The sequence below is a fragment of the Canis lupus genome, chromosome 9 (genome assembly GCF_011100685.1).
Source record: "Canis lupus familiaris isolate Mischka breed German Shepherd chromosome 9, alternate assembly UU_Cfam_GSD_1.0, whole genome shotgun sequence".
In the NCBI taxonomy this organism is placed as follows: domain Eukaryota; kingdom Metazoa; phylum Chordata; class Mammalia; order Carnivora; family Canidae; genus Canis; species Canis lupus.
Genome location: NC_049230.1, coordinates 15,212,468 through 15,229,949, shown reverse-complemented (window position 1 = coordinate 15,229,949; position 17,482 = coordinate 15,212,468). Strand labels below are relative to the sequence as shown.

Genomic DNA, 17,482 nt, shown 5'->3' with positions numbered 1-17,482 from the left:
ATTCTACCATCTTGCTTTACTTTCCTCACAGAAAGTTATCATTGCAGTTCATTGGTCTGTTGCCTGCTTCCTCTACCAGAATGCAAGCTCCCTGAGGGCATGGACCTTGTCTGTCTTGTCGCCGAGGTGTTGCCCAATGCCTACAATGATGCTGGCACTTACAAAGATCATTTAAGCAAAGTTTGAACTGAGAAGGTTTCCTGCCCATGACCTTGTCATTTCCATGAGCTGAAGAGGAAAGCAGAGTGGATGTACCAGCTAGTTCCACCAGAGACAGAGTTCAACTTAATGACCTACACTGGAAACACCAGTCCTTATGGTACCTCATGGTAGATCACTTGTTACTACGGGCTCTTTATAGATCATAATCTGGTACCTGCCTTTGAGAAAGTATTGCATTTTTTAGCAATATAGTCCCAATGAGAACAAATCCAAAACTACTATATATTTGAAGGTATTCTCTGATTTCCAGGCAAACTCCTGAATATTTCTCTAATTTGAAAAAAGACTATGAAGGACAGGTGGAGTTGTGAGATTAAATGCTTATTAAGTGCATTTTAAATAACTCTCTTGGGAAAAACTACTGAGATAACTTTTTTATGACCTATGTCCCTCTTCCCTGCTATGAGTACACAGAAGACATACTGTCTAGTAGGCTACAAACTAAAGAGACACTTGTTGACCATAGGTAGGAAATGATGCAATAGACTACTGGTATGATTAAGCAGTAACCTGGCAAATATTTCTACTATCTTTGTTGACTACAGAAAACTACTCAAAAGTGTTAGTTTTAGGAAATACATTCTTTAGGTAATTGGGAATGTGAGTTCTTGGCAATGGGGAATTGCATGAGATGAACTAGTCTAGTGGTTGCCGTCCCCATCTCACTGGCAATGATCCTAACACGGCCAATTAACTACTTTGTGGATGTTCTATAGGTCTGAACTCAGAGAGAAACCAACCCTTATTTAGGAAAACAAACAAATTAACAAAGACAATATTTTGAAAGGAAGAGGTCTGGTCTGATAGTGCCACAAAAGAGGGGGTTAGATCAGTATACTGCTTCAGAGTTACAAAAGGCCAAAATTCAGATGGAAAAGGGTGAAATGTTCAGTCCATTTTCTTTAAACACAGCATGGCATAGTTGTATTAGTGTGATGTATCATCTCAAATTGTCTAGAGAAACTAATTCTAGCATAGCTTCTTAGTTTCCCCTGCCATGAAAAGCATTTTATTCCTTTTGAAGCATTTGAAAAATACATAAGGTACTGATAGAAATAACCATGAAATAACTTTGTTTAAAGAGTTTAAAACCAAGTATAATAGAACACACAAAGACAATATTTGTGAAATGCTAAATCCACCCCCCCACACACAGGTTTCACACAGGATAATTCTTGGCATAATACCGGCAGCTGTGAAAATATAAACATTTTATATAATGGGCATTCTGTTCTGGGAAAATAGTTAACTGATGGTACAGGGAATGGTTTTTGGTCTCCTGACTGGAAAATATTTAGACCTGATGGAGAGGTGCTCCTTATTAGCAGACTAGATAGATAAGCAAAGCCAAAGCCTCAAAGAGTAATTCCTAGTCAATGTCACCATCCTTCAACTGTGGGACTGCCTGCGATAGGTACAGATGTCTGTCATCTGGAAAGAATAAGAAGTCTATTTAGAAAAGGGCTCTTTATCCTCTATAAGACACTGATTCACAGTATCAAAAACAGCATGGTACACTGTGTACATCTGGTGTTACTCTGGTAAAATAAATTACAAGAGTAGGAAGCAGGGTGAGAGTCTTTCAACTTTTGCCAATAAAAAAAAATACACCTTCTGTTTTGTACTTTTTAGTGTGAGGTTTTGTTTTTATGGTAGGAGATTTCAGGTATTGCCTATCATCTTGGTAGAGCTCTGTATTATCTCTGTGGATTGAAATCGATTAGTAATAGACCAAAGATGGAAAATTTAGCACCACTAGCCACTAAAAAGATAACCACATCTTAGACTGTTGAAACTTTGTTTTTTTTGGATGGGGTGGTGGGTGACTGGTAGAGCGGGGAAGGGGAGGAGACCTTCATCCTCAAGAGAGACAAGTGCCTTGAGACTTTTTTAGCTCCCAAAGTACACATCGAAATCTTTCCAGGGTGAAACCTGAATTTCTACAAGCAAAAGAATTATACTACAAATAAAATTCAATGAGATAAGCTGAAACATCAAATGATAAGCCAACAAAAAACACAGATTTCCACAAGAAGTCATCCCCATGCAACAGCCAGAGTGCTAGAGCCTAGAAAGTCACTTACTTTTCTCCGAGTGTCACCCGGAGGCTGCTCTGGAGTAGAAAAATTGATTGTTGGCATTTTGTTTTGTAGCAGAAGACACATCCACATTCAGAACAGCAGTTACAGCACTTAGAACTACATTTATTTATAGAAACCACTTAAGAGTCATTATAGTAAAAAGTGCCCACAGTACTACATATGAACACACACATGTACACACAGAAGGAGAGGCCTACAGTAAAAACACTACACATGGATGGGGTTTTAAACATGGGTCTATGGCTCTTCAAAACATGGCAAGGCTACTATTCTATGGGTATTCTTTGGCAAGAATAACTCAGCTACTATAATTCTAGTCTTACATTTACTTTCCATCAGCACACAGTGTTACTTTCAATAGGCTGGTTTCAGTCTTATACTGTGAACAAAACATTCATTATAAAGTTATAGAGATGGTTGGCTATTTCCCAGAGAGTGCAGGGACTAGAAAACAGACTTTAAAAGAAAAGGGCAAAAAGGTTTTAATACAGCAACATGTATATGTAGGACCATTACTTGGTTAGATTCTCCAGTCACATACATTCTATTCTGAATATAAATAAAGCAAGGGCTTTTTAGCACTCTGCAACTCTATGTGAAAACAAATAAAACAAAGGACAACGGAGATAACTTTCTGCCCTTAAATCAGACAAATTCTGTATCTGTCCTTTTTATTTTCATCATTCTAGGAAAGTGAGAAAAATCATCAAAGTCGATTTTTAACTGGAAAGTATTAGAATGATCACACATTTCCAAATATCTTAATTAGAATTCAGAGCATCCAACAGTATTGTTAGAGGAAACCAGCTACAGAGTAAATTAGCTTCAATTTGTCAAAATAAGATTATTACTATTATTTTTTGGCTTTGGACATCAGTTTTCTGGTATACAAATGGCAGGTGCAGTTACTTAAAATAATCTGTTAAAGGTAAGAAGCCAAGTGAATGGATTAAAGGAAATCAAGTTCATTCTTGCAGAGGAGAAGGCAGACTAGGAAATTGTCAAAAGACTGCCAAAGATCCTACACTCAAGACGCTGAAACCAAAATCCTTAATTCAATTCACACATACTGGAATATTTTTAACTAATTAATTGTAAACTGGACTTCCAACTCAATTTTTATAAATGCCAATGCTTACTTTTAAACCATGGTATTCCCGTTAATGAGGAGAAGAAAAGGAGAGATTCTACCTTTCCTCTTAATTAACAGTGAAGTATGCTCTTTCCAGTATAAATTATTCTTATATACACAAACATAAACATAGTGAAAACAGGACCAGAACATAGTATTTTTTTTCACTAGCTTTTCCTTTACTGTGCAGCTAATTTTTATTCTTCGGAATTAAGACAAAAATAACTCATCATTTTTCTAAACTTTCATTTGTCTAAAATATAATGCTACAAAGTTAAATAATTCTCCTCTGGAAAGTTTCTGAGTGGCATTAGGGCAAATAAATGAACAGGTGTCACCTAGTAACTAAGAAGTCTCCGTTCTCAATCTTAAGCCTAAACTGAGAACATTTTGCTTGGATCAGTCAACCAATGCACTCAATCTGAGAACCTGTTTCTTTAACTATAGTTGCTGAAGAGCACGTCTTGGTATTCAGACACAAAGAATGGGGCTCTACTACTATTTTTATAGAAAAGAATTTTCTTTGCCTTTAAGATCGCAGTTCTCAAAAAGGCTCAAGTCTAAAAGAATCAAAGGCAAGTGTCCGGCCCTATTAAACTTCAAAATTGCAAGGCTATGACTTCCAAAATCAGCATGTGGATTTTATAACAGGAAGTTAGTTAATATTTTTCTTCCTGATAGATTTTTTCCCTAGTTTTCTTAAGTGTCATAATTTCTACCATGAAAAGATGAGTCAACTAGATTGATCAGTAAAACCAGAACTTCTTTATCATTGCTAGTACTTTTATCCTTACTATATAATTTTATTTTTAAAATTTTCAGGGGTAGAAGCTTTTAAACACTTAGTTTTTTCCTTTAAAAATATGTCTTTCAACTGGATGAATACTTAGAAATAAAAATGCCTTTATGTAAATACTGACTTTCTAACAATCAAAACAGGCCAAGGTCAACTGCCAGATGAGTCCTCAAATCTTTGGAAACCATGGATTCAAAATGGAGCCAAACAAATAGAACTACTATAGTTTACACTTGCCCTTAAAATTGCTAATTTCTGGAAATTAGTTTAGTCAACAAGAGTACTGACATTTATCCTGAAGTGATGGCTAAATGCCATACTGTACTTACCTCCAAATAGCTCCAAATCTCTTAAGCCCTCAACAATGAACTTTTCCGAGACCCACCGCTAAAGAGGAAAACCCCAAAGAGAATTAGTATTTCTTCCAAGCCACAAAAAATTAGCTATCAGCCATTAAACAAACAAACTACAAAAAAAAAAAAAAAAATCATATGGTACAGTTAATATGCATTTCTATGGAAAAGTTTTAAAAAGAATCCTGATTTAAAATAAACTGAAAACAATAGGTTAATTCCTTTATCTATTCTTTTTTGTCTAATCTGATAAATAATCCTTAAATCTGACAGAGATGAGAAAAATGTAGTACTGGCCCTATAATAATAAAGTTTTTTGTCCTTCCTATACATAAAACTATCTTCTGGTTCTGTCTTACTCATTCAATGGCTGTCTACTACAGATGCTTTGGGTTGTGAATGCCAATATGAAAAATGCTACTGGAATTCATAATCTGGAAAATAGAGATGAAACAGTTTTTCACAAGCCACTGTTAATTTATAAAAGAAAACAGTAAGCTGCAATTCTTTCATCCACTAGGATTACTAAAGACATCAATCACCACTTACATTTTCTACCAGGTTTACAAGGACACTCTAACTTTACCAGTCATGGTTCACTTTACTATCCTATTTCAAATGAGTATTGGATTTCATTAATACTGATCAGTTGTCTGGTTTCACATGAATCAGGCTAGGATGAAACAGAAAAGAAGCTCGTATGTAAAAGTAATGGAATCAAGATCGAATTTCACTTAAGGACTAGTGTTCAAGTTTGGCTTGGGGCATTCTTTCCACCAGGCAGAGTTCAGGCTAAGGAGAGATTCTGTTTTTCCTCTTAATTAACAGTGAAGTTTGCTCTTTCCAGTATAAATTATTCTTATATACACAAACATAAGAAAAAATATTAAGTAACATTCAGAATTAAGTTGTATAATACAGGTTAAGAACTAGAACTATAACATCATTCTATCCTTCTCTATATCAATTGTTTTCTAAATTAAAAAAAAGAACAACCAAAATAAAAAAGTTGGCATAAAAAATACGCACTGTATCACAAAATAGAATGTACTTTAATATTTAAAGAGAGTGGTATGTTCATGTGTCCTATACCACTTCTGCCTTGTTACAAAATTTTAAAATAATCACTACTGCATTTAGAAATTAAATACCTGATAATAAATAAAATACAATGCTGTTTTATGAGGTCATGGAAGCTTATAAAGAACCTAAATCTAGTATTTGTTCTTGAGATCATTTTAGCTGGTGAAGTTTTCAAGTGTAATAACATTTTTTACATTCAAAGAGTCTTCAATTAAAACCTTTTATTAATACTTAGGAAGTGTTCCAATAATTACAATTTGATACTGATTTTTAAAACACACAAACTCACTGAAAATACATAGGAAATAGGCAGCTTATTAGTAATTACATATCAGTAGTGAAAAGGGCCATCAATTTATTTAATATTGTATGAGTGATATTCATAAAATAAGCCACCATTTCTTCTCTATCAGACAAGCTGTGTCTTGGTTGATATATTTAGTGTCTCTGGTCAGCCTCTGCCTGCAAGCTTTTTTCTCAGGAGTAGAGGCTGCAATATCTCTTTACTTTCTACATGCCTCACTTCCATAGGATTCTGAGCATCACATAAAAAAAAACCCACCTACAATATCTGCCAAAATACATTACTTTATAGAAAATAAAAATAGTAAAGCCAGAAGAATAGAAACACTCACCCTAATTCGCTCTGGTTTACTTACAAGAAAAGACATGAGTTCCTAATGTGTAGACCTACTTCAATGTCAAAAATTTCAAAAATTTAAACCTAAAAGAAAAATAGAAACAGGTTGAATTAGTCAAATCTCCCTTTATAAAAATATCTTTTGATTAACAAAACTTACTATGAGTCTATCATTCAAAGCACTGTACTAGACCTATAAATTTCTATATTTTAAAGATTGGTTTAGAGAACCTTTCAGTGGCAATAAAACTGGATGTACTCTAGCCAACTACATTCAGAAATACTGCAATCTCTATTAGAAAAGACAGGTTTGTTATTAGATGGTTTTCTTCTTTAATTTTTAAATTTATCTTGACCCAACTCCCCTCTGATCCTTTCCCAGAAGCAATTACCTTCAATTCTTTGGCTGTTTACCCTGCTTTTTATTATTATTCTTAATGTTTGTATGGCCATGACTTACCCATTTCAGACATTTATCTACTATCTTTCTACTGTCGTAGATGAAGACTAAGCTCTCCTACATCACCTTCGTGGACCCTACTTTTCTGCCTTCATTCTCCCAACATAATTCTGGCATAATGTTCAATTAAGTCAACAGTCCACATTTACATTTTTATGACTACAGAAACATGGTTCAGAGCTGAGGCAAAGACAACCATGTCTGTTTTCTTGTACACCATTTGTTTTCTTAGAGTTAATAACTCATTTTTTCCCCTTGTTTGGTTTCCCATATAGCTATTACTAACTTTTTGTAAGAACTACATCTCTGCTATTTATCTAATCAATATATTTTACCATACATTCAAACTCATCCATTCCAATTTTTCCCTAGAGACTGCCTATCTATGGCCCTCCATCCTCCTGTTGCAATCCAGACTAATTCTAGGCCAGTTACACTTAGCCATTTTTTAAAAAAGATTTTATTTTGGGGGGGCCTCTGGGTGGCTCAGTTGGTTAGGCATTTGCCTTCAGCTCGGGTCATGACCCCAGGGTCTGGTAATTGAGCTTGGTGTCCAGCTCCCTGCTCAGCAGGGAACCTGCTCCTTCCTTTCCCTCTGCCTATTGCTCCCCTGTCAAATAAATAAATAAAATCTTACTTTTTTTTTTTTTTTTTTTACTTTTTAAATAACCTCTACACCCAATGTGGGGATCAAACTCATGACCCCGAGATAAAGAGTTGCATGCTCTACCAACTGAGCCAGCCAGGCTCCCCTACCTTAGCCTTACTAGTGTGGAAATTTGTATCTTCCAATTCTGGGAAATATTCTTGTATTATTTTTTTTTTAAGATTTTATTTATGTATTCATGAGAGACACATAGAGAGAGAGAGAGAGAGGCAGAGACACAGGCAGAGGGAGAAGCAGGCCCCATGCAAGGAGCCCGATGTGGGACTCCATCCTGGGACTCCAGGATCACACCCAGGGCGGAAGGCAGGCGCTAAACCACTGAGCCACCCAGGGATCCCTCTTGCATTATTTATTTGATAATTTTGTCTCCTCCGCTTTCTCTGTTTTCATGTTATAGCATTCCTAAAAGAAACATACTTCTAGGGCAGCTCCAGAGGCACAGCGGTTTAGCGCCACCTGCAGCCTGGGGTGTGATCCTGGACACCCGAGATTGAGTCCCACGTGGGGCTCCCTGCCTGGAGCCTACTTCTCACTCTGTCTGTGTCTCTCCCTCTCTCTTTATCGTTCATGAATAAATAAATTAATTAATTTAAAAAAAGAAACATACTTCTTGAATTATCTAGAATTAATTTATACTTGTTTTACTCCCATTTTACAATTTTACTTTCCAAGAGATTTCTTCAATTTTATTTTCTAACCCCTCTACTAATTTTTAAATTTTGGTTACACACTTACAAGAGCTTTTGCCATTTCTGAAATATATCTTTTTTAATATCATCCTGATCTTGTTTTATGTTTGCCTATTGAAAATTCTATCTAGAATGGCTAAAAGCATAATGTATCGTGACCAAGTAGGGTTTATCTCAGGAACTAAAGACTGTTTTAACATTAAAAAGTGAGTCAGAAAAAAAAAAAAGGGAATCAGTGTATACCAAACTTTGTCTGAAGTTGTTTGCAAATAAAAAAACAACCAATTTTAAGGAATTAAAAAAATGGTGGGGTGGGGAGAAAAAAAATGAACTCTTGATATCAGGGTCATGAGTTTAAGCCCCATGTTGGACACAGAGCTTACTTAAAAAAAAAAAAAAAAAAAAGAATCAATGTAATTTTACCAGAGTAACTGAGTAAACAATAAAAAATATATATAATCATCTCAACAGATGGAGAAAAAGCAACTGAAAAAAATTCAATACCAATTCATGATTTAAAAAAAAACCAACTAGGAATAGTCAAATAGGAATAGAACAGGAATAGAATTTACCAACTCAACTTGGTATAAGATATGTATGAATAGTACACCTGGGTGGCTCAGTCAGCTGGGTGTCAGACTCTTGATTGCAGCTCGGGTCATGATTTCAGGGTCAAAATCAAGCCCTGCATTGGGCTCCACACTGAGTGCAGAGTCTGGTTCTCCCTCTCCCTCTGCTGTTCCTCCCACTTGCACTCTCTCTTAAATAAATTAAATCTTTAAAAATAATAGAGATATGTATGAAAAATGTATAGTTAACATCATACCTAATAGTAAAAATAATTAGTGACTTTCCTCTAAGAACAGAAGCAAAACAATAATGTCTGCTCTTATCAATTCTGTTCATCACTGTACTAGTGCTTTGACCAATGCAAAAAAGAAAAAAAAGAAACAAACAGCATACAGATTGGAAAAGAAGGTGTAAAACTTTTCATTCATAGACAACATTATTGTGTATGTAGAAAAGTCTAAGTATTCTACCAAAAAAAAAAAAATTAGACCTAAAAAAATGAATTTAGAAAGGTCAGTTATGGGATCCCTGGGTGGCGCAGCAGTTTAGCACCTGCCTTTGGCCCAGGGCGCGATCCTGGAGACCTGGGATTGAATCCCGCGTCAGGCTCCTGGTGCATGGAACCTGCTTCTCCCTCTGCCTATGTCTCTGCCTCTCTCTCTCTCTGTGTGTGACTATCATAAATAAATAAAAATTAAAAAAAAAAAAGGTCAGTTACAAAACCCAATTATGGTGGGCGGGGGGTGGGGGTGGCTGGGTGACGGGCATTGAGGTGGGCACTTGACAGGATGAGCACTGGGTGTTATTCTATATGTTGGCAAATTGAACAACAATAAAAAATAAATTTATTAAAAAAACCAATTATGTTTCTATGTACTAGCAATGAACAATTAGAAAATGAAATTTAGAAAAATGAAAGTACCTACAATTCCAACAAAAACATAAATTAGGAATATTTTTTAAAAATTATGAATAAGAACCTGTATGTTTAAAATTACAAAACAGTGCTAAGAGGTATTAAACATAAGTAAGACATGCTATGTTCATAGACTGGAAGACTCAATATTGTGAAGAGGTCAACTCCCTCCAAATTGATCTATAGATTCAGTGCAATCCCATCAAAATTCCAGAAGACTTCTTAAAAGAGATTCATAAGCTGATTTTAAAATTCATATGGAAATACAAGAAACTTGAAGTAACCAAAATGATTTTGAAAAAGAACAAAGAAGACTTACATTATCTGATTTCCAGACTTACTTTAATGCTATAGTAATCAAGACAGTGTACTTTGGTCTAAGGATAGACAAATGGATAAATGAAACAGAACAGAGAATCCAGAAATAGATCCATGCATGTATGGTCAATTAATTTTCAAGAGAGGGACCAGAGCAATTCCATGGGGGAAAAATAATTTAGATACAACTTAATATCTAATTAAAAAAGTGAGCTTTCACCTCTACCTTATACGATACATAAAAATTAACTTGAAATGGATCACAGAACTAAAGAAAAAGTTAAAACTACCAAATAAAACAAAGGAGAAAATCTTCATGATATTGGGATAAGTAAAATTTTTAAAAAGGAACATCAAGAACATGAAGTAAAAAAAAAAAATATGGTAAATTAAACTTTTTGAGAATTAAAAACTTCTGCCTTCAAAAGACACCACTAAGAAAATAAGTTGGGAGGAAACTGTGTGTGTGTGTGTGTGTGTGTGTGTGTGTCATGCGAGCATGCACATGTGTCTACAAAACAATCTATATACAGAATATTTAAAGAACTTCTACAACTCAATAAGACAACTCAATTTAAAAAATGGGCAACAGATATGAACAGAAGATATAGGAATGGCCACTAAGCACATGAAATGATGCTCAGTATCATTTGTCATCAGGGAAATGTATATAAAGCCACAATGAGATACCACTACACACACCTACAAAAATGGCTAAAAATGGCTAAAAATAAAGACCGACAATACCAAGTGTTGACAAGGATACCTACCAACAGAAACTCAAACATTGCTGATGGGGATGCAAACTAGTCTAACAACCGCTTTGGAAAACAGTTTAGTTTCCCATGACCCAATTAAGTCTGCTTTAGGTAATCTATTCAAGAGAAATAAAAACATATGTTCACATAGACTGGTACATGAATATTCATAACAGCAATGTTCACAATGGTGCCAACCTGGAAACAATCCAAATGTCTATCAACTCATAAGTAAAAAAAAAAAAAAAAAAAAAAAACGTGTAATACTACTCAGCAATAAAAAGGAACAAACATAAATACAATCATATCATGTTAAGTGAAAGTCAGATATAAATATACATATTGTTTCCATATACATGAAATTCCAGAAAAAGTAAAAATATGACACAAAGCAGGTCATTGGTTGCCTGGGACCAAGGGTGAGATGAGGAACTAATTTCAAAGAGACGCATAAGAACTTTCTGGGTGACGGAAATTTCTGTACCTTGATTGCATAGTAGTTACACAAATGTATCTGTTGAAACTCAACAAACCATACATTTAATGTAGGTGTGTTTTATTGTAGGTATATTATATCTCAACAAAAATTATTTTAAAAGTAAAATGACTAAAATAAATAATCGGAAATACCTTTGAAGAATCCCTGCCACATTTCTCTTCTTTTTTTTTTTAGGTGGGTTGGAGTTTTGAGGGATTGTGGTAGTATATAGTATAGCAATGGGAATACAAACTTAATCAGGTACATAGAGTTCTTGGAATCCTTTGAACTGCTTAGAAATCAAAGCAATGGTTTTTAATCGAAATCACCTATAGATTTTTATCAAATTGCATTTATCCTCACCCCTATCCTAATCTTCTCATAGAAGATCATCACCATGTTGAGAATCATTTATCCTGGCATGAAATAGTAAAAATATTGACTAAATTTGAAAAATAAAAAGATTATTAGAGTGCAAATTATTTAATAACATTAAACACAAAGCATTGTACAAAAGAAACTTAAGAGGAAACAGGATCCATATCCATTTGTAGTCTATAACAGAAAGAAAATAGAATATTAATGTAGATAAAAAGATGATTGTTATCTGCAGAACTGTCCAGCTCTGGAAAATACTGGAAATAGAAAATAAAGTCAATCCCTAAACACCATATAAATTAATATAACAAACCTAAGAACTGGTCCTAGACTACCACATCAACAGCTTCTTTAATTATCTGAACATTGGTTCTCAACCCAGGATGTGTTTCAAATTAACTTGCATAGTTATAAAAAACCTATGGATGTTCAAACTCCCATCTTCAAAAATTTTTAATTCGGCAAGGTCTGGGGAATGCACAAGCAGAAATGGGCAAGCCCTTACAGTGTTCAGGAAAAGGGAAGATGGTTACTATAAGCTGAGATAGACCTGGATAGTTTTATTGAAGGGGTGGGGCTTCAATGTCAAATAGGAGGAATTCCAAGCATGAAATAGTAGTAGCTACTGATTTTTAGTGCTTACTTTGTTTTGTCCACATGTGTATCTCCCAGTTTCTAGAATAGTGCCTACCTGTCATAGAGTAGGCACTCAGTAATGTTGATTGACTGACCCAAAGTACCGAGAAGTATGTTAGCACTTTGCATATTTTCTCCACTTATTTTTTTTTAATTTTTTTAAATTTTTATTTATTTATGATAGTCACAGAGAGAGAGAGAGAGAGAGGCAGAGACATAGGCAGAGGGAGAAGCAGGCTCCATGCACCGGGAGCCTGATGTGGGATTCGATCCTGGGTCTCCAGGATCGCGCCCTGGGCCAAAGGCAGGCGCCAAACCGCTGCGCCACCCAGGGATCCCTATTTTCTCCACTTAATGTGAGGCCAGTTATAGAAGCACAACTAACTCCAGATAAATGAGAACAATGAAGAGGCCTTATATGCATCGATTTTCTTCAGCACTAGGAAGCCACTGTAGGTTTTGACCAGAATGGTGACAAACACAAAACAGTGGTCTAAGATAGTCTAGTCTCTCAAACTTCATTGTGCATTCAAATAAATTGAGGATCTTATTAAAAGTGCAGGTTTTTTTTTAAAAAAAAGTGCATGTTTTGATTTAGAAGGTCTGGAGCGGGGCCTGGTACTTCTAATAAACTCCCAGATGATGATTATGTCGCTGATCTGTGGACCATCGTACTAATGTTTGAGAAGCCTTGTTCTAGAAATATTCTAAGGAATATTAATCTGCAAAGGGATGGGAGAAGGTAAGGGAATTCTCTGGAATTCCTCAGAGAAAGGAATTCCAGTTAGAACACAATTATATGGGCCATATTTGGTGTGATAAGAGTTGTAGCAGAGGGAACGTTAAGAAACAGATGGATAGGAAATGAAGGGAAAATAAAGAAATTATATTTAGTTAGTAAGGACATCATAAGTCATCTAGCCCATCCTCCACCCTTCGGAGGAACAGCTTTCACAAACTCCTGGATGTAAGATTATTTAGCCTCTGCTTGAAAACTTCCCCAGCCAGAGACTTACTACCTTATCGGGAACCTATTCTACTGTAGACAACTTGAATGACTCCGATTTTTTTTTTCCCAAGTAACTGGGAAAGAACAGTGTGTCAGCGACAAAACAGGAAACTCAGAGGTGGAAGCGGTTCTAGTGGAAAGATGAGTTCGAGTTTTTAAATCATGTTGAGGTTGAGAAAATAGTTATGTATCTCAAGTGAGAAGATATAGCAGTTGGTTAGAAAAGTAAGACTGATGCTTAAGAGACACATTAGAGATGACTATGTGGGCCTGGGAGATAGCGCCAAAGCTATACAAGTGACAAATGCACTGAAAAAAATGCGGAGAGAAAAGCAGAAGGCTGGGAAGCAAGCCTTGGGATAGGTCTATATTGGGGACATCATACCTGAGGGCAGGTAGGAAATGGGAGTCCAAAGAAAAAATTAATTTCTTCCCCTCTTGGACCACCTTTGCTCCCTTGGCCTTGTTACCTTTAACCTGTAGTTCCTTACTACTCATCTCAGGTGTCCTGTGCTACAGAAGTCCTCTCTAACTGCCCCCCGCCTCCCCTTCCCCTACATGTTAGGTGTCAGCCTCCATATTCAACCCTCACACTTACCACAATGCTAATTGCCAATGCATCTTGCTCACTATTGCATTACCAGGGGCTATTGTGCCCAACATATGAGATGGGCACTCCCGTATCTGTTAAACTGTTAATCGCAAAAATAATAAAAGCAGCAAGCATTTATGGTGAACTTACGAGATGCAAGGATCTGTGCTAAACGCTTCACACAGATCAGCTCACAATAAGTACTATCTTCCTCATTTTACAGATCAGGAACTTAAAAGCTCAGAGAGGGGATCCCTGGGTGGCGCAGTGGTTTAGCGCCTGCCTTTGGCCCAGGGCGCGATCCTGGAGACCCGGGATCGAATCCCACGTCAGGCTCCCGGTGCATGGAGCCTGCTTCTCCCTCTCCCTGTGTCTCTGCCTCTCTCTCTCTCTCTCTGTGACTATCATAAAAAAATAAAAAAAAAAAAAAAAAAAAAAAAAAAAAAAAAAAAAAAAAAAAAAAAAAAAAATAAAAGCTCAGAGAGGTTAAATGCCCAAAATTACACGGGCAAGTGGCAGAGGACCAGTTAGATCTGCTCCAAAGCCTGTGCTCCAGCAACCACAGTGATTATAGAGCAGTCCAGGGGAAAGTGTCTACAAAGATACAATGATGACTGACTGAGAAGACATCACCTGATTTGACAGTGCTGCTGACCAGATGCCAAATAGTATAGAAAAGAATTAATTCACCTTGATTTATTATTTTTTTTTCCTTTTCCCCTATTTTTGTCACTGTTTTTCTAAATTTCATCCAGGTCTGCGGTTACAACTACAAACACTAACATCTGAGTCACAATACCCTAAGAAACCTGTTTGAAGGGTTAGGGAATAGACTTAAGTTCAGCACTGTAACAAATGGCTGAGTAGGCTCTTGGCCTAAGGCAGGTAACCAAATGAGACTCAGCTTCTTCAATTCTCAAGAATAAGAAACAATCTTGGGTGTCTTTCAACAGCATGAATCAGTCAAAGAACTGTCCTAATGCCTCAAATACACACTGGAATATGGTTCTACTTCAACAGGTATTATACAGTAAGAAAAGGACCAATTCGAACGGCTTTTCCTTTTTGGGGAAAGTCAAGTTAGAATATGGTAGGTTATCTTAAAAGAAGGCTGGGCAGAAAAATTAGTCCCCCATTTCCTGGAAACTGGAACAATTTTATTTAACCACTCTCCTTTCCTCGCGCTCACTTCCCTACCCCCACCGCCCATCTCCACCCCTAATCTGTGGGCACCCAAACATTCTTGGAAAACAAGACATTAGAAGCTCTTTGTTTTTGCTGATTCAGGGAGTCCCCTAAATCTCTCTCCTAAGGGGGCTTGATTCGCTGCCGGTCCAGCCTGGGAGAGATGGGAATTGGGGTGGTGGGATGGGACAGAAGGTCAGGTCAGCACAGGATCGGCCTCCTCTTTGGACAGGACAAACTGACACCTGGGCCCCAAGCTCCCCACCTAGGAGTCAGGGGGGAAGAAGGGTACGGAAAACAGGCGCTCGCCCCTCTCGCCCGGCATCTCCGCTCCAGGGTCTCCCAGGCAGGCCCAAGCCTACTCTGCTCTCGGGCTGCAGCCCCTCGTTGCGGGAAATCGAGGAGGACTGGGTGCAAAGGGGCCCGTGGAGGGCGAGGGGGCGCCGGGATGGCCGATCTGACGAAGGCCCGCCCCGGAGGAGATGGAATCGGCGTCAGGGCGAGAAGGGACCGGTCCCTGGAGCGCACCAGGCGGCCCCGCCAGCCCGGTACCTGGTCCTGGAGTTAGCAAGCAGTCCCGACCCCGTCTCAGCTCCGCCTCCTTAGTTTAGGGCCGCGCCGCCAGGCCGGTTGCTGGGGGTGGGGGGAGGTACGCAACGTGCCATGCGCAGTAGCGGGACCCGGGGAGGGCTGGAGAGCTCCGCCCCGCCCCGGCTCCACCCCGGAGCGGGTAAGGAAGCCCCGCCCCCGCCCCGTCCCGCCCCGCCCCCGCCCCTACCCCGCTCCCCCCGGCTCTGAGCGCGTCCGGCGTCTCGTCAGCGGCGCGGGGCTCCGGCGGCAGGTCCTCGGCACTCGCCGCGCGGCGAGCGCGTCTTAGGTTCTAGGTTAGCTCGGTCCGCGCGGCGCGCCCCGAGGGAGGGGTCCCTGTCCCTAGTGTGTGGAAGCCGAAGGCGAAGCTGGTCGACAGGGGGCTCCGCGGAGCCTCCCCGCCCCTGCAGCAGGAAGGAAGTAGGATGATCTCAATAATGAAGAGTCGGGCGGGGCGGTAACTAGAGTAAGGCAAACAAACACCTGGCTGAGGATTTAGCTACTTAAGAAAAAAAAAATTTTTTTTCATTTTGTGTGGTAGTACCTGAATGGAAAAACCGTCTCGCACTTTTCTTTGAAGACCTCCCAAACGCCCCTCCAGCCCCAGACTGGCAAACTGCAAAGGGGAAACCCACTCCTTGTGCCTCAGGTTCCTTATTTGTAAAAGGAGGAAAACAGCTCAGCTAACGGAAACTTTTTCCCCCCACTTCTGGATCTTTTTGTCCCTGGATCCTTCCTTGTGCACAAGCCTGAGGGGCATGTTCTGCAGACCCCCGTCAGGTTTGCCTTGAGCGGGAAGCAAGCCTGAGCAGAGTGAGACTCCTGTGGGGCTTCGTCTTTCCAGGGACCTACTCGGGATGGCACCTGTGTCCAAAGTTGGATGGATCCCAGCAAGGATGGGTCACAGGCTCTTCGCAGCTCTGTCCCATGACACAGATTTATACTGGCCCAACTTCCAAGATGAGAGAATTCAGCTACATCCAAACTGAACGAAAATAGGTGAATGTGAACTTTGCCGGTGACTCCAGGACCTCATTCAGTTTTACATACTGATATCACTTTGATCTCATCTAGTGCTTTAATTTTCTAAAGCAAGATCCACGCTGTTCTCTCATTTTCAAAGTAAGAGGCCTCTCTCTGCAGCAAATGGTAAACTGACGAAGGAAGCTGCTAAAAATTGAAGTAAAATTCTTGGTGTTATTTAGAAGAGGACACCTTCTTCACACGTGGTCTTTGGACCACATCTTTTCAGTGCCTGAAAAGATGCCAAATGATGCAGCCACTGCTCTGGGGAATTAGAACATAAAGGCTCTTCCCAGCACACCTATCCCAGCAGCCATGTCATTTTCTAACTGGATGTTAATCTGCCAAGGAGGCCAAAAGGTCTCACCATCTTCACGACTGCCCACAAAAGCTAGTAAGAGAAACTTTAGGCACAGCTTCAGTTGTGATTGTTCCAAGGAGCAAATTTCCATTCACTTTAGTTTTCCTTGCAAAAGGGCCTCCTAAATCCGGATAATTTAGAAAATCAGTGAAATGAAAGGTCAACTTTCAGAGTTTACAAAGACTCCCTGCTTTGTTTTTGACTTGTGATGAGAAAGTTTTGCTTTGAACTCTAGGCATCCAGTTTAAGTGCACTGGCCTCTTCAAGATATCATATAAATTGTCAGAAAGGTAAGGTAACACTAATTGCCTAAGATACTCAAGTGAGAGAAATGCTTATGACTTTTGGTTTAGTGAATTGAACAGGGTTATTTAATTTATAGAACATCTTTTATCTCAAAAGCACATTACACATGCTGTCTTATATCCTCTGAACAGCCATTTCAGAAGGGGGAAAAGTGGAGAATGCCCACTCATGGAGGAGGAAACAGACTTGTTCAAGCACTAGGACGGCACCAGCATCCCTG

The 17,482-nt window shown here is 38.5% G+C and overlaps 1 protein-coding gene across 8 annotated transcripts in view; it reads right to left on the bottom strand.

Annotated features, from left to right (window-relative positions):
- STRADA (STE20 related adaptor alpha) overlaps positions 1-15,701 on the bottom strand; it is a 28,052-nt gene extending 12,351 nt beyond the window's left edge. The window contains exons 1-5 of one of the 8 annotated variants that reach the window (XM_038546909.1): positions 15,537-15,701; positions 10,719-10,822; positions 6,324-6,412; positions 4,582-4,639; positions 2,307-2,335 (exon numbers count right to left, since the gene is read on the bottom strand). In XM_038546909.1, the coding sequence (XP_038402837.1) occupies positions 2,307-2,335; positions 4,582-4,639; positions 6,324-6,359 (123 nt within the window). In that variant the 5' untranslated portion in view covers positions 6,360-6,412; positions 10,719-10,822; positions 15,537-15,701. Of the gene's footprint in view, positions 1-2,306; positions 2,336-4,581; positions 4,640-6,323; positions 6,413-10,718; positions 10,823-15,536 lie in introns of those variants that run through there. The other 7 variants (XM_038546911.1, XM_038546908.1, XM_038546910.1 and 4 more) reach the window with 7 other exon arrangements.
- Between the last annotated feature and the right edge of the window lie 1,781 nt (positions 15,702-17,482).